This window comes from Numenius arquata, chromosome 1 (genome assembly GCF_964106895.1).
Source record: "Numenius arquata chromosome 1, bNumArq3.hap1.1, whole genome shotgun sequence".
In the NCBI taxonomy this organism is placed as follows: domain Eukaryota; kingdom Metazoa; phylum Chordata; class Aves; order Charadriiformes; family Scolopacidae; genus Numenius; species Numenius arquata.
The window spans coordinates 4,537,956-4,562,656 of NC_133576.1; the positions used below are offsets into that span (position 1 = coordinate 4,537,956).

Genomic DNA, 24,701 nt, shown 5'->3' on the forward strand with positions numbered 1-24,701 from the left:
GTTAATGCTTTTTTCTTTGCAATGAAAATTAACACTGAATTGTCTAAAATGGACACCATTTGTAGAGTCAACTCCTACTATTTGGCGAATGCCCTAGCGAGCAGCAAATCAAGTCAGAACAGCGGAGAAAAGATGAGGAAAGAGACACTGAAATCGGGTTGCAAATCTGGGCTTGCAAAGTAAATACCTGAGGAGCAAGGGAGGGATCAGAAACAACCTAAGAGCCGCTAAGGGAACTGATAGCAGGCATGTGAGATGCATGGCTCTATAAAAGGCCACATATTGCACGCTTTGGAAGGGAGGGAAGGAGCAATTTCCATCTCTAGGGAAGTTCATTTCATGGAAGAATGCTGGAGTGGTCAAAATATTTGTAAAAACCAGACAGTAGGAAGGAAATACGTAACAGTTCACATGAATTGGTCAAGAGCAATCGCATCAGATGGTGTGGGGCGTTTTTCTGTGATGTGGCAATGTGGGTTGAAGATGGAGAGAGGCAGAAATCTGTTTACATACTGATTTTAGTCACTCTTTCATGTCTCATCCTTATATGTGCATAAGCACAGGATCTGGATTATGGCCTAGAAAATTAGCTTAGGCTACTGTAAGAGGGATGAAAACTTACTGGAATATGATGCTTAAACAGTGAACTCCTGGTAACTATTTTGTTAACTGAGAAATGCATTTAGAGAGGTTTCATAGAATCATAGAATGGTTTGGGTTGAAAGGAACCTTAAAGATCATTGAGATCCAACCCCCCTGCCGTGGGCAAGGACACCTCCCACCAGACCAGGTTGCTCAAAGCCCCATCCAGCCTGGCCTTGAACATCTCCAGGGATGGGGCATTTACAACTTCTTTGAGCAACCTGTTCCAGTGCCTCACCACCCTCACAGGAAAGAATTTCTTCCTAATATCTAATCTAAATCTCCCCTCTTCCAGTTTAAAACCGTTACCCCTCATCCTGTCACTACACTCCCTGATAAAGAGCCCCTCCTCATCTCTCCTGTAGGCCCCCTTTAGGTACTGGAAGGCTGCTATAAGGTCTCCCCGGAGCCTTCTCTTCTCCAGGCTGAACAATCTCAGCCTGTCTTCATAGGAGAGGTGCTCCAGTCCCCTGATCGTCTCTGCACCCTCCTCTGGACTCGCTCCAGCAAGCCCATGCCCTTCTTATGCTGGGGGCCCCAGAGCTGGATGCAGTACTCCAGGTGGGGTCTCATGAGAGTGGAGTAGAGGGGCAGGATCACCTCCCTTGACCTGCTGGCCATGCTTCTTTTGATGCAGCCCAGAATGTGGTTGGCTTTCTGGGATGCGAGTGCACATTGCTGGCTCGGGCTTATGAACGTTTCTGAGCCTGGTGCTATCAGATAAGCCCATCAGTGGCTCAGATCATGGACTAGAGTGGAATTTTTATTCAATACGCAGTTGGTATGAGATCAGAAGTGGCTGAGAGCACTTTGGAAGATGGCCTGTGGACTGTGACCCTCCCACAGAGGCAGCAATGCTCGTGCAGTTGGCTCCTGTCTTATGTTCTTGGGCTAATCCTGTATCTCACTAATTCACTGCAGTGATCTGTCTCCATACTTTTGATATCAAGTACAAAGGCAGCTGCTTGACCTGATCTCTGGTCTGTTAACCAGCTGTTTATGGTACATGATGCCACAGCATGGAAAAGAATCTTCTCACTGCGTATCACTGGGGGATGCTTTGCACTCAAATGAGCCCTTGTAGGTAGAGCCTTTTCCAGTACAGCATAGCACTGCAGCACCGGCCTTTCTCGAGGTCCTACGATCCAAATTATTTTGGGGAAGTGAGGGTAACCTTTGAGAGGGGGCGGGGGGGAAAGGCATTTTGGGATTTAAGGCTTCCCTTTTTATGGAGAGCTTGAATTCCAGAACACCGCAGTTTTCTAATTCTGTTCAATTAGTCAGGTAACTTCGATATTCAAACTTCAATGCAGATTGTGCATCGGGAAATGGGAAACTAATATGCAAATGGGGGTTGCCTGGGGAAACAGTCTATGAAACTGACCTTTAAAAGCACAAATAGCTATGTGCTAAGCAATTTTGATTTTTTTTTTTTTTTTCACCACTACTGCTTTAGAATCTCACCTTTACATTCAATATTTCAGTGAGGTAGCAAGTGTCTCACACCAGTGCAGCCCAGAATGCACGGTCTAACATGCCAAAGACCAAACTCCGAACGACAGTGACTTAATTTCAAAATGCAACGTGTTTCATGCGATCGGGTGGATGAGAAAAGGGGAAGGGGTGAAAACACCCAACCAGCACTTAGGCCTGTAGTGACATACAGAGCGACTCGACTGTAGTACTGTAGGCTGTGAGGTTTTCTGTTGCAGTTTACTGGTGACTGTACGAGAGTGAAGGCCTTTTTGAGGTGCTTCAGAGCCTTCCCACTGAAGGTGGGAATAAGGGTAACTTTTTGCATTTCTTTTTTTTTTTTGTGTGTGTGTGTGTATGCTTGTTTTGTAAAAAGCCGAGGCTCGTCAGCTTTTGCCTCAAACTCTTTTGCACAAAAGAAGCAGAGGCAGCTGGAAGCTGTTAAAATGAGAATGGAAGACTGACAAAACTCCAGCATGTAGTAGCGGGCTGTTGGACTGCAATGGAAACCCCATTTTGGTGTTGAGGCTGTATGTAAAAGGCTTGTCTCCTCTTGAGGAGGGAGATATGCATGAGTCAGTGTTCCTGGATTCTGTTCCTAGCTCTGTTACTGATTTGCTATGTGACCTTGGGCAGACAATTAACTCACTGTGCTTCGGTTGCGTCATCTGTTAAATGAATATGTCTTGTCTCTGTCACAGAGATATTATGAGTCTTAATTGTTTATGAAGTGTTTTCAGACTGACACAGCATTACAGAAGTGAAGAATGCTATTAGTCAATGCAATATTAAACATAGGCCTACTCATTTATAAACAAGGAGGAGTGGTAATTGGGCATGTCAGCTTTTGCAAGAAGATAAACTGGATTTTGCGGAAAATGTGGTGAATGCTCTGTGAGGAAAATAAGATGTGATTTAATCCGGAATGTTAAGCTACTTTTTAGCCACAAAAATTTGTTCTTTTTGATGGGACTGACATTATTGTGAGAGATCAGGGGAGCATGTTAAAAAACAACTATGGCTTTTTTGACTAGGTCTACTTAAATGGAGGAGTAGGTGCCAGTAAATATACTTTTCATCTTGAATATGTGGCTTAATATGGCTTGAAAAGCATGCATTTTACATATTTTTCATTGTATGTCAGCTGGGAAAGCTGAAAAGATTCCAGAATTAGAAGTAAAATAAACCCTGGTTCTTTGGGGCTGTGTTTATATATATATGCAACACTGTTCATTACTTTAAAAATGGAGAAGAAAAGATTTTAAGTGTTCTCTTTTTTGGTTTTGCTCCGTATTTAGATACCCAAGTGTTAGCCGCTTCCTAAACAATTTTAGTTTGCTTGGTATGCCTCTTTACATAGCATGCTGTTTGGAATCTCACAGAAGATGCTTGGAAAATAATTTTTATATATGGGCATGCATGGTATTCTTTCCAGATTTTCCCAATCACAAATCCATGGGAATTTTTGCTTTTTCTTCTGTGCATTGGAAATGCTTCAATGCATTGCCAGGAATAAGGGTTGTGATGGAAAATCTGGGCTTTCAACTTGCCTAAAGATATATGCACAAGGAATTTTTTTATGCCTTTCTGTCAGTTTAATCCTATCAGGTGTGGGAAAAAAAAAAAAAAGAAACCAAAAAAAACCAGCCCACTGTATGTCTAAGTAGAAGGAGAGAAGTCTGAGATATAAAGCCTTGTTTCAACCTCTGCACATGGTCAAAACTGTGACATTCCAATCAATGATCTTTGGTTTTTTCCAAGTAAAAGTTTAAGAACTCTTCAGAGAGGAATAGCTAGGCAATCCCTGCTTTTAAAGTGGTCTTGTTTGCTATTATGTTGTGAATTTCCGCACTTGAATAATTTTTCATTTATAGCTGCTGCGCCTATTGCTGGCTGTGATTTTTCTTTCTGATATTCTCATGTTATGTGGGAGAACCTGATATCAATGCGCTTTGCTGTCCTGTTTGAGATGGAGTGATCGTTAGGGTGATGCCAGTATTGCACTGAGCTATAAGCTGGTCTAGTGACACTTTAACATTTTCCTATATTATTTCTACTTACTCCAGTAAAAAGTAGTATATACAATGAGAATCTCTGTGTTGTGTGGGTATGTATAATTGAGTCATTCCAAAGAGGTATGGTTTTTCTTATTGTTGAGCTTCTTCCTGTTAGTTCTGATCTGCATAAGGTCTAACAGACTGGGGGTGAAAAGAATGTTGCTCTGAAGACTGTCCATAGTCTCTGTTAATCATAAAAACCTAGGAAAATAGGTACTGTACCATGTGTCTGCCAGTTAGAGGTAGTCAGAACTCTAAGAGTATTTTTCATGACTATTGCAAAAAAGAAAAGCAGCTGCTCGTCATTTACTTAACCTTGCTTGGGCTAAATTTAATCAGTGGAAAACATCTGGAACTGATTCCCCTTCAATTTGGAGTGTCCACTAATCTGCTGTGTACATACAACTGGTGCACCTTTAGCATTAGAGTACTTGGCTAAACAATCTTTTGCAATATTGTTATCTTTTGGAAAGAAAAGAGGAAGCAACAGTAATTTCCTAATGAACAAACATTTGCAATGTTCTGTATAAGTTGCATTGTTCATTGATTTTTTTTTTTTGTGCAGCTGTTGTACGAAATCCATCGATCAGAGTTAATAAATTTCTAAGTGAGTAAGACTGCTTATTTGTATTGATTAAAATTGGGCCAAATTCTGAACTCTTCAGCATTGCTTGACTGCAACTGATAAAACAATTTGATCTTGTTACTGGTTTTGACAGAATGCAGTGTTGAATTTTGAGAAAACTTTGAGGATGTAAAAAGCTTCTGCCTGTGATCTATGAGTAGTTTTGCTTAAAATTCGTAGTCTTTCTTGCAGAATTAGGATGTTTGACTTCTATAGTGAGCTATTGATATCTGCTTTTCAGCCGACTTTTCAGTTAAATAATACTGCAGGAATCACTGAGTTGGTTTGCATTTTATCCAGTATTACTATCCATTGTTAAAAAGCCACTCAGTGGGAGATAAATGCATCAGTTCTTTTTCCATATAAGCAATGTTTTGTGTGGAAAAATACGTTCTTTCATCACAAGGGAAGCTGGCAAAACTGGAACATATACTCTTTTTTAATATAAGTCCTGTTCACTTGGAGGGGGACATACATTTACTCACTTTCAAAGAGGTTCATTTAAAAAAAAAAAAAATCTCTGGGAAAAGCTCTTCCTCCTTAGTGTTCTCCTCCAGTGAATATCCCAGCTGACTTGGCAATAATTTCTATGGGAATTCCTCTGGGGTGAGGCCCACAGAGGTTTGGGGGGAAAGGTGATGAATTACCTTGGACATCCCTTCCTCTTTGCTTTACTTTCTGTATTAGGGAGTTCGCTTGCTTTTCCTTCCATGCTAATGTAGGTAAGACTCCTATATAGAACCTTCCTGTCTTGTATTATAAAAAAATAGAGATGTGATCAGTGCTACTCAATGCAGCAGAGAAGTACCCATCTTGGAAATATAAAGAAATCTTGATGGCTTTTTAAACTCTTTATTATTTTAATAATGTATTGTTTCTGTATTGAGCATCTTCCAGCAGTGGCAATCCGCCATCAAGGAAAAAATTTCCTGGGTTTCCTCTTTTCCATTCTTGCTATCGTCCGTAGCATGTGGTCTCACCAACAAGAGAACTGTGTGTAGTTGGCATGGACTTAAAAACTCCACTGTAAAAGGAGAGGAATATTTTTTTCATCTTTGGATAGGTGAATTATGGGGAGGGCATCTGTAATACTATTCTGATAACTAATTCTAGGAATTCTGGCTTGCACACGACCTGGTCCTGAATCTGCCTCACGGGTACGTAAACTGTGACCATGTTCTGACCCTTTAGATCCATTTGTGTTCCTTTAAGTATTATATTATGCTGAGTGATCAGAAATTGATTCCAGTTTTCAAAAAAAATCTTAAGCAGCATAATGCCAGTATTTGTTGCTAGTGGCTTTTTCATTCCGTTTTTAATGGGGTGAATCAGACCATGGCAATGGGATACTCTAGACCTGGTTGTACTAACTCAATTAAGATCCATTTCAGGTCAGGTTGACCTGAATCTATCCTAGATTAGTTTGTGCTGAGTGAGCCATCATGAAGCAAGTGCGTGCCGGCAGCCCTAGATAGAAGTGTACAAGTTTCTCTTGCTGTTTATTTGAAGGGCTCAGATTAGCTGCCGTTTCTGTAACCTTGTAAAAGAGAGAGAGAAAACGTGCACTAGATTTCGATGTACAGGGGGGCCTGGCAGCTTAAGGTTTACAGGGATGAATTTATACAGCCTGATGAACAGAAAGTATATGCAAAAGTACGCAAACCTGCCTTAGTGTAATAAAATATCAGTATTAAAAAGGATTTTTCCTTTTCTTGCTGGAGAAATGGTATCTCTGGAAGTTCTGCAGTTGTACCTTTTCGAGTAAGGTAAAATCACATTTATAAAACAGTAGGCCTATTTAGATGTCACACAAATGACATCAATTTTAGCTGATAGAGATCTACTTGGGTAAGATAGTGATGTGTTTTTATGGGGAATTACTTTGCCCGGTAAAAATCCTCAATTTACATTTACAGACTGCTTAAGTCTCCTTAAAGGGGTAAAGATGTTCCTTGCTAGATAAATCAATGCAGTAGTATATGCCAAACCCAGGCATGGACTGACTGGAGACGAAACAGTCTGAGGGGAAAATACTTCTTCAACCTCTCTTACAGAGAGCAAGGCGCTTTAGGTTGGGGTCCATTAAGTCTGTGTCAGGAGGAATTTCTAAAAACAGATTAATTTGAACAAGTTTGCTGTTTACCTATTTTATGGCATTTAATTCAGAATAAGGCTTATTTAGGAGACCTCTAATGCTCTCTCCTTCTACCTTCTTCATCTCTGTATCTGGCCTCCCCAGCACTGAATGGACCTTAGTGTGTTCCCACTTCATAGGATGCAATCACCCATTGACAGTCTTCTGTCTCTCTCCCTTCATTTTGAGGCTGCTGCAGTGGGGTCATGCAATTGTCCAAGAAATTTTTCCAATGTCTATCTTGTTAGGGTCTCTGCCAACCATCTGAAGAAACTATGCTGCAGGGAGATAGGACTTCTTAGCTTTGCACATCCTCCCTTGTGTAGCACAGATGAATCCCACCTCAAATGCTGAAATGTGGCTTTATTCCATGAGACTATCTCCAATGGAATTGATGTCTTAGCCATGAAAAAATGAAGGAATTGTTGTAGAAAGGCTCTGTTTTATTCCAGTGATCTCATCTAAGCGGTTCCTTTTGCAACTGAACAAATACTTCAGGGTAAATAATGCTGCTGAATTGCCTCCATGGTGCCAGCTTTCATTTAACCTCTTGAACTGTAAGTTACAGAGTATGTTGTGCTGACTGCCAATTTATAAGGACTTTGGAGTGGAAGAGGAGAGTGACAAAGTTTCAGTTGTGAATCTCTTGTAATATCAGATGAGAATGATGATAAGGTGTAGGCATAAGAGAAGCAAGTGCTTGTCAAAGAGGTGCTTCTGTGCCATGCTAGCAAACATCATCGTTATAATAATCTTTGAAAAGCTGGAAATGGTCATACTTTGAACCAAGCAGCAAGGTCTTCCCTTCACTTGTTCTTCAACCTAATTTAAACCTATTTTCAGATGGAAAAAGGACCATATCCAAATCTGGATAAAAGAACACTAAAGCATTTATAGCTTGAAAGCCAACACATAAGGCATGGGTTTGGGGAGGGCTTCCCCAGTAGAAAAACATAGTCATGAGGAAGTAGCTGCACAAGATCATCAATGTAAAGGAAGGTGGGAGGAGAAGGGAGATGAGGAACAAGATGTTAATTTCTCCCTATGGGTCTGAAAGCAAATCTCCAAAAGCCTTGTGTGCAACAGTTGGTAACCTTTATGATGTCAGGACTCCAAATGGCAATGAAAATCTTAGCTCTTACTGCTTTAGAAATGTAATCAGAGTCAAAATCACAGAATCACATGGGGTTGGAAGGGACCTCTGGAGATCATCTAGTCCAACTCCCCTGCCAAAGCAGATCCACCTAGAGCAGGTTGCACAGGAACTTGTCCAGGTGGGTTTTGAATGTCTCCAGAGAAGGAATCACAGAATCACAGAATATTTTCGGTTGGATGGGACCTTTGAGATAGAGTCCAACCAACAACAAAAAAAAAAATAATCCCAGAACACCAAAACCAAACCAAAACAAACGCCCACAACCACACAACCCCACCCACAAACAGACACAACCCAACAATCTCAGGCACTAGAACATGCCCTGAAGTGCCACGTCTACACCTTTCTTAAATACCTCCAGGGATGGCGACTCCACCACCTCCCTGGGCAGGCTGTTCCAGTGCCTGACCACCCTCTCAGTAAAGTAATTCTTCCTCATATCTAATCTAAACCTCCCCTGCCCCAACTTCAGACCATTTCCTCTGGTCAAGGAAACTCCACCACCTCCCTGGGCTGCCTATTCCAGTGCTCTGCCACCCTCAAAGTGAAGAAGTTCCTCCTCATGTTTAGGTGGAACTTCTTATATTCAAGTTTGTGCCCATTTCCTCTTGTCCTCTCACTGGGCACCAGGAGAAGAAGAGTCTTCACATTATCCTCTCAAAAGAAGTAACTTGCCTCTTAGGCTATGCCTTTGTCATTTCCAGAGTCTGTAATATTACTGGAATAAAATTCACTTTACTTATATCCTACCTCTCTTGGCTTTTGACATGGTGCTTCACTAATGTTGCATTTTTTCCCCATAGCAATATTAAGTATTTGAGGTTACTGCATGAATTTTCCATTCACTGGGCAAGTGCATGTTCAGATCTGTACCAAAATCAGTGTAAACAAATTTTTATGTATTCTCTACTTCACATGAATGAATTTACTGACTAAGAAAACCCACCAGGAACTCTTAGATACCACCTCAGATTTGAAAGTCTCACAGCTGCAAACCACAGGAAGTTCTCTGTGAAGCTAGCACTGCACGTTGGTTCTGTCCTCCTACATCTGCTCTTTACCTCTGTTGGAGACAAGGCAGTACATAATACAGTGCTTTGTCCTGATCTGCTGTTACCTGATATTAGGAAAATCCACCTGTGTTGTCTGTTTCAGCTGTTGTTCAAAAGTGCAAACTATTCCAGGATGGTATGTATATGTTTGCATTTGAACGACCATGGGATCCTGCTACCCCTCCGCTTTTACTTACCAAAAATATACTTAGTGAATCATCTGGTTTGTTCACATTTAATGGATGAAGCAAAATGGTTATAATTTCAAACCGCTGCTGAATGAACACATGAGAACTCTTAAATGTTCTTGATGTAGGCAGTGTATTTGGTGTTTGCCCAAGGCAAAGTTAGAGGCAGGATTACCCGTTCTATTTTACCTAGTCTTTGAATGCAGTAAAAAAAGTTTTGTTCCAAAGTGCCTTTACTTGTCTTCAAAACCCAGCTTCCCTATGGTGAATGTGTTAGTAGCCATGCTCAGAATATGGTAGCCATGCTCAGGTCAGGTGTGCTCTTGGCTCTACCCACTGGACACAGGGCATAGCGATACAGTGCTTGCCTCAAAGGTCCTTCTTAGCACTTAGGCAACAGCAAAGGCTTGTGAAATCTACTGTGGGGAAAATCAAGCTGAAGTGATTCAGGAAGTCCGAGGTAGTGATTACGCTGTCAAGTATTTGGTGTTCTTTCAAAAGGAAACAGTATTCCTTAGCTGTCTAAAATGTATTACAAAACAGTATTTCTAGTTAAAATGTTTGTCAGGGTTGATTTTTTCCTCCCTCCCCCCACCCCAAGATAAGTTCAGTCTTGAGCAATCTCTCCTATTTCAGCTAAAAATTTGTTTGCCAGTTTATTTTAAAAATTCTGTGAGCTTTTAAAAAAGGGCTCTAATAAAGTTATTCTAGAGATGCTTTTATTCCAGTCATCATATGATCCTAGCATATATCATAGGACAGAGGATAGAAGTTGGGAATCACTATTTGGATTCTTCAACTGAATTAAGACACCGAGTGGTATCGGAATCTTTTATGCCAAAGAGAATTGAAGGGAATATTCTGCAAGGGTAGTCTGTGATTTGCCTACCAAGAAAAAGCAGAACTTCTTAAGCTAGTCAGTGGCACAAGAAGATTGTCCTAATCACATCTGTAGCTTCTGTCCTCTTGACACTGTGTCTGAAACCATTAGTGATGTGTAGGAAACAAATTGCACTTCCCTTTTTTTTTTATTTTTAGTTAAAGGAAAAATATTTGATCGGACAGGCAGTAGCATGGAAGTTGTTTTATCCTCTGCGTCTGTTTAGGATTCAACATCTGTAGCCATGTGTATATATTAAAAAGGTGATTCTGATAAATCATGAGATTAAAGGCAGTAAGGCTGCTAACTGAGCCATGTCGCTTTCACTCACGGCGAAGATGAATTTATGTCTCAGTCCTCAGCAATGTGGTGAAGATCAATAGCTTAAAGAAGCATGGATGGAACCAAAGCCTTGTGATGGGACTCCCAGGGTAAGAAAATACATATCTGTTGTGATTTTTTTTTTTATTATTATATTTACTTTCTCTGAAGATGATCCCAGTCAAGTCACTCCTCAAATGCAGCATTCAGCTAGATTTCTCTTTGGGATTCGCAGAAGCTACAGCCAGTTCATAAGGTACTGACCACTGTATTCAGTAACGATGGCACTAGTAGCACTCTCGCAGTTCTTTGTTTTTCAGGGCTTTGTTGCACATCTCTTTAAGAGGAACACTCTTTGCTCCGTGGAGATGTGTTTTATGGGGAGAGTGGGTCAGTCAAGCTGAGAAGCACAAGGTGAGCTTGAGAGTGAGCTTTTTCACCCTTTTACATCCAGGTCTTTTGGTGGAGAGAAGGGAAAGGCACACGATAAAGCTGTATGTCTCATTACATCTGTCAGGGGTTCTCACTGTCACTGTGATTTTTTTCAAGCAAAATCATGGCCTGCTGCCAGAGGAAAATCAAGGTCACCCTAAGCCTTAAGAGCTACAGGACACATTCAAATGTGTTTCCACAATGTCATCAGTAAAGAAAGACTTTAGTCTATCACTGAGGGTATGTGTCAACTTAGGGTTGTATCTCAGTTATAAACATCATTGTTCCCTTGTTATGTACAATTTTTTGATTGCAATTGGGAGCGTAGAATACTAACTATGCTGGATCTTCTAAAGCTAATAATCTGAGTCTCAAAAAATTGGATTAAAGTCACATTTTAGTTGTGGCAGCAAAAGTTCACCAGCTTCTTTGTAATTAAATAAATTTAAGATGAACTTAAAAATATTCTAAATATTTCCTAGTGGAAATTCTGAATAAGCAATATGAGAAAGTGGGAATGTAGCATTAATAGTGAATGCACATACTGATTGAGTTCTGAAGTGCATGGTTGAAGACTCCATGAATTAAATTTTAAATGAAACAGAATCAGTTGGTTTGCAGCATCTCTTGGAAGATAACTTATAGGGTGGGTTTGTGGTTATGAGAACATACAGTTCAAATTCTATAATTTGAAGTCTGTCATTCAAAATTTGTATAGTATTGGGTACATAAAACAATGGCTATTTTTAATTCCTTTTTTAATAGTTGTAAATTAGACTTTTGCTCAAATTACTGCCCTACCTAAAAATCTTCGCATCCAACACTTAGCAAATAAATATTCAGAGTGAATGTATTTGAAATAGGAAGGGAACACTCCCATGGAATGTTGTCAATAGCTACAGATTATTTTGCTGAACTTGCTTTGAGTTTTAGGACAAATATGGCAATTATTTCCTCTAGTATTATGTTTCACTTTACAGCATTTTTCTGGTCAGTACAGAATAAGCAGATTGATAACAAAGTTCTATGTCTTCGATTCATGGTGAACTGCCAGTCAATGGGGAATTGTTCTACAAGGATTCAATTGGGCAAAGAACTGCATTAGATGAGCAAATAATTGTGGTGTATTTCACTGTAGTTATGATAATTGGGTTTTGTGTCCTCCTGAGTCAAAACATCGACAACAATTCGGAAGATGTTTCTAATTTTACTGTCATTGCAATTTGTATGCTTTGACCATTAACAGTCATGAAAAATAAAAACGTTTTCAGACTGGTTTATTTTTTTTAATAGCCACACTAAAACTGTACTTCCTTTTTAAAATAAACATTTTTACTATAATAGCAGTTCTGAATCCCATAATGGAAAGTAACTCTATATATTTATATTACATGATACATTCCCTATGTGTAATTCTAAGAGTTTGTATGTGTTAAGAGCTCTCCCTGCAGAGCCAACAAGCTGCCAAATTACATTTCACTGACTATTAATTGTTTCGTTTTAAGGTCAAGTTCTTCTTGTCCTTTAGGGGGCAAAAAAAAAAAGCCAAGCCACAGAGAAGGATCCCTTTCAAAGCTATTTTTGTCTTATTTTTCTTGATTGCTCTTACTGTATTTTTTGTTCTTCAGAATAACTGAACTAACAGTCAAGTATTGCTAGCCTGAAAAAGTCAAATGCATTAGTATTGGTGACATGAATTTAGTCATAGAGAGCCGATGATCTAACATATTCACAAGCTGCAGATGGTACCTCCAACTCTGAAACATGTTCTAGATGCCTGTGGGCACAAGGATTGTCTCAGATAAGGAAAGGAAACACAATGAGGCTTCAGTTAAGAGAAAAAGAGATATTTTTCAAAGTTGAAATGAGTCAAGATACTTTGCTGTAGAATATTGAGAAACACTGTTTTCTTGACATCATTTAAATACAACTTGTCTTGTTGGATACTTTCCCAAAGGTGTCCAGTTCGCATTCCTCCTGGCCTAGCTGTGGCAGCATTTAGGCCTAACGTGTGCAGGAAAAGTAGCTCACTGCTGACAATAGATGTCAGCAACTTATTCTGTGGTGTTTCAGCCACCAAGTGTAAATGGCAAACATAAACTACTCTGGCAGAATTGGAGCTACTCTGCAGGAAGCTGTGAGTGCAGATGCGCCCGGTCATTGAAAATGTTCAATGCAAGGCTGTTCAGTATTAAGCTAGTAAACCTGCAAAGGAAGAGAAACAGGAGAGCAAGGATATATAGGGATTTCTTGTCGATCATGCAGCTGAGTTGGCAACATAAACATGTTAAAACATGTCCCAAGATAGATTTTTTTGCTAGGAGGTGTTTGAGGAGATAAGGTACCTGCTGTCCTCACTTGAAGGAGGATCACCTCAAGGGCTGGAAAGTTTTTAGGTAAGATAGGTAGATGCTTTGCTTTACACAGATGTTCTTTTTCCTATTGATGTAATTTACTGTATTTTTCCTGCTGTCACAATCTTCTTGCTACTGCCATGTGGCATAACTTAATAACTGAACTCTTATCTTCTGTGCATTTCATTCTGTGGGTTTCTCTGCATGTTCCTCTTCCCCAGCCAACCAGGAAAATGTGCTTTCCAACCTTTTTTGCCAGACCTTACCCCTTATTACCATCCTTATCAACCACATACATTCGACTGTGTTTAGAAGCATACTTTTTTTTTTTATGTTTCGGAGAAATAGCTTTCATAAGGAGAAAAGCATTACTTTTTTCAGGAACAGAGCACAAGAGAGAAGAAATGTTAAGATAAGGAAGTCAATGTTCACTTCTCTATCCACGTATAAACCTGGGAAGGGCAAACTACCCGAGATACACAAGTAGAGACCCTGGTTCTTAAGAGATGGGAGATTTCTATGGATGATTCAGGTTGAGAATGAGAAAACCCTCTAGGGTTCCCTGTAGGCCTTCTGTTTCTCTAGCCTCCTTGTCTTTTTGGCTCAGTAAGATGGAGGAAAAAAGTCCATGGAGTCCTCCAAGTAGAGGCTCTAGTAAGTAAGTAAGTAAGCCCCTCCAAGTAAGGGGCACATTATGCATACTCATGGAAAAAGGTATCTGGCTGGTGGAGTTGTACATACTCCTGAAATGCCGTTTCCTTACTCCTGTGAAAGTAAGGAGAAAGGAGGCCGGAGCATCCAGGCAGTTGGACCATATACCTGACCATCTTGTAAATACCTATATTACTGTCCAGCATGCAGTATGACCAAATGACGATAGCGGAATGACTACAGCTCACTCATAGCTAGATGCATTTAGCACTGTTTAAAAGCAAACAAACAAAAAAAATCACATCTGCCATTGTTTTGGAACAAACTTTAGCTTGCTATTCTGACAAGGAACTGAAAACAGCTTCCTCTAGATTTGTTGTGGCTCATTCCCATGAGGAAAACTGTAAAATAATCCTGGGAATAATGCAACGAGAAATATAAAAGTTAAAATAGGTAGCTCTTAGCTACCTATTAGCTCTTATTTGTAACTTAGCTCCCTGTTCTCACGTTTTCAGTTGATCATTAATGCTTTTATCCCAGCACAATCAATAGACATTTAAACATAATTAATTTTCTCAGATTATATTGGCCAAGGAAAATCCTTTCTTTACTTAATGCTTTTGCAAGGGGCTGAACTGAACGCAATGGAAATCATAGCTTGCTATCTGAACAGATAGTGAGTGGCACCAACGCTGCATGCTTCTCTACTATGCTCCATTAATCTCCAGTTCTCTTCTGACAGGTCGTATCTGCGGATGAGGAGGTACTTACAACTCTTTGTGCAATTGGTCCCTGACCACTTCTCTGAATCTCTCAACAAACCTGCTTGTCAGTTAATGCCAAACATTACACAGGTTCAGTGGTATGGATGTTTGCTCACTCTACAAGTTATTTCATACAAAATATTCAGCTAAATATTCTAAGCCGATACGTTTCATTTAAAGAAAAGAAGTAGATTTTGCACTGACTGTACTTTTTCTTAAGTAGACTTCTGTTTATCATGCTGTAGAACATTTTTGGTGGGTTTTTTTTTTGCGAATACGTTGCATCCTTCTTGTCTGTTAGATCTTATAAGAGTTTTTAGGCAGTGGGGTAGGTAACAGCATCTTCATGTGCACTCAAAAATATATTTCATTGTTTTCTCTCTGCGTGTTTCCCCGTACTACATGCCTTTGTGATTCTGAATTATGTGCTGGTATTCATTTCCGTTTCCATGCTGTCCCATTAGACATGCAGCGAGTGATTGTGGTTCCATGGGGTGTAAGTCAGTATGTAATTTGGCCTGCAGGCTTATCTAAACAAAAGAATGTACAACAAATAAAGTCAGCATTGGTGCATTTTGAGTGCTGATTGTTTCAAATCAGATACACAGGGAACCTGATGTTGAAGTTTATCTTTAACACTTGCAGCCGAACACGTAACTAAGTACCACGGCAATCTGGCATGGCACTTTTTGCATATACTCAGAAATATATTTGCGGAAAATACAAATTTGTTATTATTTCTCAATTCACTTATTTGGATGCTCTTTTATTTCTCTTCTGCTGTAAAACTACTGTTTAATTAATTTCGGTCTGGATCTGTGGGTCTTCTGGGAGCAAAATCAAATTCAGGGAGAATGTACAAGAATTGCAGTATCAGCTGTGTCTCTAATGACAATAAATTTAGATGCCTAAAATTAGGTATATAAAGTGGCTTGGCTTTTTTAACTGTACTGGGCACTTGTAGCTCTTAGAGTCGCGTATGGGACAATCTGAGTATTTGGCATTTGCAGATGGCTTACATTTGAGTACCTAGTAAGGATTTAAAATCCTAGTTTCAGATGCTCAGATTTTTAACACTTTTATAGAAAACTAAAATAAAAATAACTCTTTCTTATTTGGACTAGTACTGAGTACACTCCTGACACTTTAGTTCCACAATAGTAATGAAGAAAATCTCTCATAATAGAACTTTGATGAAGTTATTCACTCTATGCTAACGGTATGTTTGGCCATATTCTTCCAACATGACCGCTCAGATGAGCTTGAATACCGTTTGGCTGCTGAAATGAATAACGATAGCAAATTGAAGAGGTTTTTAAAGGCAGGCTAGTGGTCGGGTATCAAACACTTATGGGCACCCTGGCTTTCATAAGCCATTAAGTTTCCTTTCTTTCTGAGGATAGTAAGTATTTGGAAATGCCTCAGTCTAGGACACAAAACAGGTTGGTTCTCTGTACAGCTCTAAAAATACTGCCTTTCAAGCAGTGAGGTGATAGGATTTCCTGCCACAAGAAAGAAGACAGGAAATAATGCTGTGATCTCACAAGTTGTTCCTCCCTGTGGATAAAGGAAACATAGTCATCCCATGGATTTTCTGTCAAGGTGCAGCCTAACGTATAAAATTAAACAAATCATGTGTTTACTTCATAGACATTTGTTACATTGAGTAGTGGAGCCTGGTGTTATAAGAATGTGTTTTAACAACTTCTGATCTGAAAGTCAGTAGGCAGTCAACTGCTAGTGTCAAGTTTTAGGTTGGATTGATTCCACCTGCCTTGCATGTGGAATCAAGATATGTGCATTATAAGTATAATGGCATTGTCTGTTGTTGGACTGACAGTCATTCTTCAGAGATGCCTCCTCTTCCCTTTCTTCATTGACTGTAGAGAAAGCAAAGGTTTTTGGCTTAGATGTGCCACAGAGTGGGAACGAACCAAAATTAAGAGGTTTTCCTTTTTTTCCTAGTGATATGTCACCCACAGTGCATATTGTGCACACACAGGTTTTTAAAGTGATAATATCTATGGAAATAGTTTAATCAAACAATGAAATGCTCTGCCAATGAAGTGTGCAGAGCAGATTTTTTTTCAGAAAACATATGGAATTTAGGAAATTAAATTTTACTGGATGTCACTTTTGTACTGGAAAATTTGGTTTAGGCACTTTTGAAAACAAATCTAGTCGGTCTTACTGTAAATAAGCTGATAAGCTTGTTTTGTTTCCCATTGTTAAACATGTAGATAAATTTACAGATAAAATTGGTTCTTTGTTTTAATATTTCTTTTGATTTTGTTAACAAAGAAAAGTTTTATTGCAACTTAAAGTGCACTAGGTATCATCATAATTTTGATGATGTGCCTGATCTAGCTGAATTCAGTAAAAAAATAAAAATTGGGAGTATATTTCCATTTTAACTGTGTATATTATCAAGAAGCCTGTAATGGATTTATTGTTGCTGTTGTCAGTTTATTTTTCCTACTAAGTTCTTGCTTAGCGTATAAGAGTGATTGAAACACATCTCTCAAAATGCTGTCTTGTTACTTTTTTCTCACAGGTTATTTCATTTAAGAGTTATTCTATATAGGATAGCTTTTCTAGCACTAATAAGAAGTCCTTGTTCTAAGAAAGAAAAAGAATAATTGAAATGGATTAAAGTGATTAAAAGTGGCGCTGAAGGAATAGATTGGAATTTACTTTTGGTCTCTTAAGCCTGTCTTTTATAATGTTCTGTTTTAAAAACAACTAACCAAACAAGCAGAACCCTGAGACAAACAGAAAAACCCCACCTTTACTTGCATCTAGTAGAGAAGACTTTATCCTCATCAGCACTCTCTATATGTTAATCTTTTTACTGCTTTGAACACTGGTTAGCTTACCTTTTATGTCCCATATGGCCCTTCTCCAGCCCTCTGTTTTTTACACGCAGCTCTACAGCTTTCCTGGTCATCTTTATCCGTCTGCTTTGTGAGTTCTCTCCTGTCACCAGGTACTTGGCATTGTCTTCGCATAATCTATTACTTGACAATTTGAGGAGTAAATATTCATGCAACAGGAACTGTTCTATGTTAAATTGTCTCAAATTTACCGTCCATTTCTATCCACGTTCCGGTGTTTTGCCAGCTTAATTTGCCAAGCATTTCCTTTCACTCGAGTTCTTTTGTGCTTGTATTCCTGGGAGTAGCAACTGCTGGTTCTCTTCTATATTCTCTAAGCAGCCATTGCAATTCTCTGCAGACTTTTATAAAGTAGACTATGTGGGAATGGTATGAATTATCTTTAAATATTTGTTTGGGGTTTTTTTGGTGGATATGAAAAAAAACTCCTAATAAAAACAGTAAGTTGGAATTATTTGCAATAGAAGAGACCTGCTTTTTCTTTTTTCCCACCTTCTTTATCTGAGAAGAGAATAGTGTAAAATCTTCCTAGTTATCTTGTCCTGGTATTGGTAGGCATTGCCTATTTGAGGATGAACAAGGTAATGGTAACCACGTGCAATCATAGTTTCTACTGCAGTTGTAAATTGAGTTCACTTTTTCCTTGTACTACAAAGACAGAAGTTAGTGTAATATAGATAAGGAATCTAAGGTTAGATAAAGCTAAGCAGCACTACAAAGATATCTCTGGGTTATGTTTTGATGTGCTTATTGTATGTTCTCACCATTTTAGAAATTGGTACTGATGGAAAAAATAGAGGTATATGAAACGTAACTTTTCCTTTTGCCGTTTCATTTAACAAGTTGATCTGTTTCATGGATTCCTAGGTCTACGGCATTCACTGGTCTCTTCTCTTTCTCCTTCATATTTCTTTGCCTCCCCTCCTGGCAACAAAAATTAGGCATTCATTCCTATAAAGTCAGTTTGGAAAAGAAAAGCTTATTAAAATAAATATGGAGAGGGAAGATATAGTTGTTATGGCTTGAGCTGCAGATTTTATAAACTTACCATATGTAGTAGCTAGACCTTACAACTTCGAGTTTCATTTCTGGAAAGCATCACTGCCATGTGTTGAATGTATTTTAATGCTCCACATTTCCTCAAAATGAAAGTGTTATCATGAATGATTATTATGAATTATTTCATTGCTCAGAAGCTTATGGCTTCCTGACATTAAAAAAAGAATTTTTGTTCCTTTTTGTGGGATTTTAGGAATTTTTGATTTGGAACTGAACACTGCTGTCTAAATGAGTTTTGGAAGTTCACTCAGGGAAAGTGACAGTTCAGAAACTGAGTTGGTTCCAGAAAGGGTGTTTCAAATAAGACGATAACTGCTTACGACTCTGACAGTCACCTTAAGGGCAGAAAATATTTAGAACAGAGGACATGTAACTTGCATTTACCCTTCACATTAAAATTTGCGTATGTGGACCTGAAAACATTATTAATGGGTTAATATTTTAAAGCAGGAACACACAGAAATAATGGGTGATAAAAGCATAAAGGGATTTAGTATGAAATAGCTTTTATTATTAGGGTTACGGTGATAAAATAGGTATTCTCTTGTGATGGCTTAATACTTCACAAAACAAAAACCTGAACTGAGTCAAGTAGCTCCAAGAATAGTAAGAATCTTATAATATCACCACCCAAATACTATGAGCCTCAGACCTGTGATTTCTGCTTTAACTTGATATTTGAGAACAGCGCTTCTAGGAGAAGCTCTTCTTTCTCTTAATACTTATATAATCTAGAGGCAGGTTTTTGAGATAAATCTAGTCTGTAACCAAACTGGCAAAACTTGTTCTGTCCACAGACCTGACCCTGTGGGAAGCGTGGGAGGGGAGAGAGGAAGCAGGGAGGCAATCTTTGAGACATGACCCGAATCCTTAGTTTTATGGTGCTAAGTGCATATATTCAATTCACGTAATAAAATGAACTATGGAGTATACATCACAGAACTCCTGTTTGTATAAAGTACATAATCGCATCATTGTCTTTTTCAAAATGCTTGTAGGAATGAATTGTATGTGTACTGGGCGTGGGATTAGACTGTTGCAGATTATCATAGCAAAGTCTTCACCAAACAGAAAATTTGCATGTTTTTACCCTATATAAAGAAGGAACAGAGGCTTGCCATGTTTGCGTAGGTAGCCAAGCGTGAGTTGAGGACATTAAGTCCAGGATTATATTCTACACATCTCTGCAGAAGATCCATGGTGAGAGAAGCAGGGGTTCCAGGCACCCCCTGCAGTAACAGCAGAGCTGCTCTGCAGCGCTCAGCACAGCACCCGCAAACGGGAATAACGAGAAAGTGAAGGTTTCAGAACTGGCATGATACTGTTGTCCCTCTTTTCCCATAACTATCATGTTATGGAGCAAAGAGCCATTGTGGTGGTGAACACTTCTCAGAAAAGGAATTAGCAAGCAAAATGTAAACAATTAGGGGGTTGTGGTTTTGTTTTTTTTCAAGAACCCGTGGATATAGATTGCAAACAGTGGTATGATGAGAGAGATAAGTTTGATAAGGCAATATGGACCAAACATTTAAAATGACAGAAATTAAATATAATCGTACTTCTTTCCATGTCAAATGCATTGCAGTAATTTTAATATCTATCCCGTGCTATAAAGGAGGCAAAACCCCATGAATTAACTAGGTCCTCCTCTTAGCGTTTCAGCAGTCCATTGTGTAGTACGAATTGATAGAAGTACAGTGTCTTCTTTTTAATTTGATTATGCCTTACATGGGCACAGTGACTTAACTCTGCCTTTGGCTCACTCTCAAATTCTGCTAGGTTTCTATGGGGAAAACCTTACTGAAGTTGAAGCCAAAACTCCCCCAGGTTAATTTTGCGAATGTGATCATATGTGGTGTTACTTCTTTACAGATTGAAGGAGCCTATTCCTAAATCTATGTGTGCTTCCCAAAGCAATACTTCAAATATTGGATCTATGTATCTCAATCCTTTGTCCAGAAATAAGGCTACGTTCTTCTATTACAGAAAAAAAGTCTTACCAAAACAAGTGCAGAACTGGAAGGTCTCACAAAACAAAGCTCCTCTAGAGCAATCAAAGTGTTTCAGTAGTGCTGGAAGAGCACAGAAGTTCATGTTCCCAGTGCCAGGAAGATTTGGTTTTCTCCTGGAAACATAGTTTAATTGCGATTAAGTGCAGCGGATGTAAATAAAATAGTTTTGTAATTTTATGTCCTTTAGCGGTGTTCAGTTATGCCATTTTATAATTATATTCCATAGACTTCATTTTCACTCCTTGCCATTTATGCTATGGCTCTTCCAATAGTAAGCTCTGGTGTTGTATGTTTTTTAGTATTTAGCTGGAATGTAGTCCAGCCAAAAGTGGTGCTGTAGTATTAACTTGAGATTTCAATAATTTAGTTTTCTAGGAGGCAAGCTTTCTCATTTTTGTCACGTAGGTTGTTTTTGTCTTCTTACCCACTACAGTGTATGCAAGTGATGCTACTTGTCTTTTACTTGTTTTGTTTGAAACTTAATTTAAGTGATTTCCCCTTCCATCCCACAAATATTTATCTTTTTTTTTTTCTCCCTTGAATTTATATGCATCATCCTATGTATTTTCCAAGCCATTTCACTCTGCCAGCTCATAACTATGTGTGTCAAGCTTTCAAGAATGATCAGAATTAAAATAGATAGGGAGCTTCCATAGAAACTGTTAGGATCACTAGTAGTTATATAAAAAAATATGCTATTTCACATCACAGCAATTTAAGCTAGATATACTTCATAGATTTTTGAACAAAATAAATATAGGAAAAGATATTGAAAAGACCTTGAAGCAGAAATTGTTTATCAATATTGATGCAGCTGATCTCAGAAAGGCAGGTACACTTGTACTTCACATTTATAGAGGAAGAAGCCAGCCCTGTACTTGATGGAAATGAGTACTGAGCTTTTTAAAACATCAGTTTTCGTCAGTTACAGAGCTGGATCCACTCCCCCGGTTTTTGCAGTCCCGTGAGTGAACTCCTTCATTCATTGGCCATCATACGTCTTCCCTATCTGTAATGAAATTTGCAGCTTTGTTGTGCTTGGAACATAAGCTGAGCTCTGCAGTACAGCTCTGCATCCATCATGGTCACCCTTGCTGAGCTGACTACATTCAAACACCCAAGGCTTTTTCCCTGGTCGCTGGGAGAATTTTTGAACACTGGTGAATATAGTGACGAAAAAGAAGGCTTGAAGCAACAATGCTGTTTACATGGTAATAGCAATAAATTTTTTAAGAAAGGTTTTAGAGAAATTGAAGTATATGTATCAAATGGCATTAACTGAGGAAATTCTCTTGCCATGACCACATTGAAATTGTGGGTATGGTGAATTTCTGCTTACAGGGAGACAATCCTAAAGAAGTCAAGCCTTTCTTGTGAGAGGTTTCTTTGTATTTGAAGTATATATGTGCACATACATATTTTTGTGTGGCATATGTTATAAGCATCAACTTCACAGATTCTGACAAAAAAGAAAGCCATGTCTCATATTAGAACCATTTCTTTATTCTACCGCACAGTATCTTTCTGCCACTTTGCTCTGGTGAGACCTCACCTGGAGTACTGTGTGCAGGTCTGGAGCCCTCAATATAGGAAGGACATGGACCTGATGGAGCGGGTCCAGAGGAGGGCCACGAAAATGATCAGGGGGTTGGAGCACCTCTGCTGTGAGGACAGGCTGAGGGAGCTGGGGTTGTTCAGCCTGGAGAAGAGGAGGCTCCGGGGAGACCTCATAGCGGCCTTCCAGTACCTGAGGGGGGCCTACAGGAAGGCTGGGGAGGGTCTGTTTACAAAGGCCTGCAGTGACAGGACGAGGGGCAATGGTTTTAAGTTGGAGAAGGGGAGATTTAGATTGGATATTAGGAATAAGTTCTTTACCATGAGGGTGGTGGAACACTGGAACAGGTTGCCCAGGGAGGTGGTTGAGGCCCCTTCCCTTGAGATATTCAAGGTGAAGCTCGACGAGGCCCTGGGCAACCTGGTCTAGTTGGGGGTGCCCCTGCTGACTTCGGGAAAGTCGGACTAGATGACCTTTGGAGGTCCCTTCTGGCCTGGACCAGTCTATGAATCTATGAATCTTAAGCAAGGGAAAGAGCTTGTATACATTGTCTCCCTAAAGTATTGTGATTTCTTTGGATTGTTTGCGCAGTAAAAAGACGTTTAGAAGGCAACACCCAAGAAATGTCACGAGACAACAGCTTCACTGATGACATTGAGCTTATATCAGAAGAGTCGCCGCTGCCAGCTGTATCCGATGTGGCACAGTAAGTGGAACAACAACTTTTTCATTCATAATATAAATGCTCATTAATGGTGAGGGAGACTTCTTGCTGAATTAACAGTATTATTCTTTGGCTGGCTGCACTTGAAGCGATTATGAGTTTGATCTTACTTAACTATGCGACCATTTCTACAAAATGCAAGTTTAGCTTGAAGTTTAATGGAAGTAGCCAGACACTTAGGAAGAGAAGCATTGCTCTGCAAGGGGTGGCTTGCAGTCTCAGTGTCTTTGTTGTTTTACTTTTTAAGGCAGCTGGCACAGTTCCTGAGACTGAGTTTTATAGGTAGGTTTATACTTTGTAGAATTCTGAATCAGTCTGAGCTCCAAAGCACTCCTAGTACAAATAATGTATGAATTGATTGAAAACATAAATGAAATTGCCATTTTTAATGCAAAGAATAAGATGTTAACACTGTATTTGTCTGATATATGTCTTCTACATGAAAATTAGATATATTTAGTGTGATTATTTGTCTTGTCTTTTAGCAGAAGTATAAGCAGGTAAGTCTTCATGTGTGCTATACTTGCTTTGGTGTGTGAACTTTCCAAAACAGCATGGCTTTTGCTTTGCACCTTAAACTAGTGTGCCTTGGAATTTGCAATGGGGAAATATACATATATTATTTTTTCCTATTAAAAGTTCCACTTTTATTCTGCTTGTTTACCTGGAACAGAATAAACAGTTGTTCTGTTTGTTCATCAAGATCTTGTTTTGTGTTGTGGAGTTGTGTACCAGTTAGTTCACTGCCCTCCCTGCCCCCATCTCCCGCCCCCAGCCTCCACCTTTGGAGTGAGCTATGTAACGGAAAGTGGTTTTATCTCATTTGGGAATAACATGCATTTGATAACTAGTGTGACAAATCTTCATCCTAGAGTCACAATGCAATCAATGAATTAGACAAAAATTCTTCCAAGAGTAGAATTCAGCCAAAGGGGTGTGTATATATGTGATGAACCGTCTTGGTTTGCAAAGTAAGTGAAAATACGACTTTCATCTAACAGTTGATAGTATGCTACAATGATGACAGTTTCACTGCTTTGTGAAGTCAAGCTTAACTTTTTCAAGCTGCCAAACAGCGAAGTTTTCCTTGTCTTCAACAAGCATTATGGGTTACAAAACCAATCTCATGGTATACCTTTATTTCAAAGCCAGTAACTGGTCATTTTTTAAGTTTTGAAAGCTGCTATATTGATTATTAAACATGAAATAACAGGTCTACAACTGTAATGTTTTGAGGTTTTTTTCTGTAATGTGAACAGTAGATTCTTCTGGAACCCTCTCTGCTAGACAGATGATAGGAGGGATGTTTTCTGATGATGGTAACCTTTATTTTTGGCCATACTGTCTTCAAAACTCCCTTCATTGTGTGGGAAGGCAGATACTGTCCCAGAAGAATAGAGTTCCTGCCCTTGAGCCATGCTACCTTGAACATCTGTTGCATCAATCTGCATGTGTGCATCGGTCTGACGGTAACTAAAGTGGTTGCTTGGCAAAACCTATCGGGCTGGTTGGAAACTGGTGATACTACCATTTAAGAAAGCATCTTGAGTGAAGACAAACTAGTTCAGTGGGTTGCAGCACTTCTCACGTTTCAGTGGTTAATACATCCAGTATTGGATTTCTGATGTTAGTGATCCATGCAAGCTTAAAGAAGGTATACTGTCCTGGTGGAAGGTGTGAATAAAACCAAAACCAAATAGCGAGCTTGAAGATTGAGCTTAACATACC

At 39.2% G+C, this 24,701-nt stretch overlaps 1 protein-coding gene across 1 annotated transcript in view; it reads left to right on the forward strand.

Moving 5' to 3' along the window:
* The window catches only part of LOC141462387 (potassium voltage-gated channel subfamily KQT member 1-like), a 538,103-nt gene that overhangs the window by 91,208 nt on the left and 422,194 nt on the right, over positions 1–24,701 (forward strand). The window contains exons 11-12 of the mRNA XM_074148301.1: positions 22,841–22,955; positions 23,459–23,473. Of these exons, the coding sequence (XP_074004402.1) occupies positions 22,841–22,955; positions 23,459–23,473 (130 nt within the window). The remainder of the gene's footprint in view (positions 1–22,840; positions 22,956–23,458; positions 23,474–24,701) is intronic.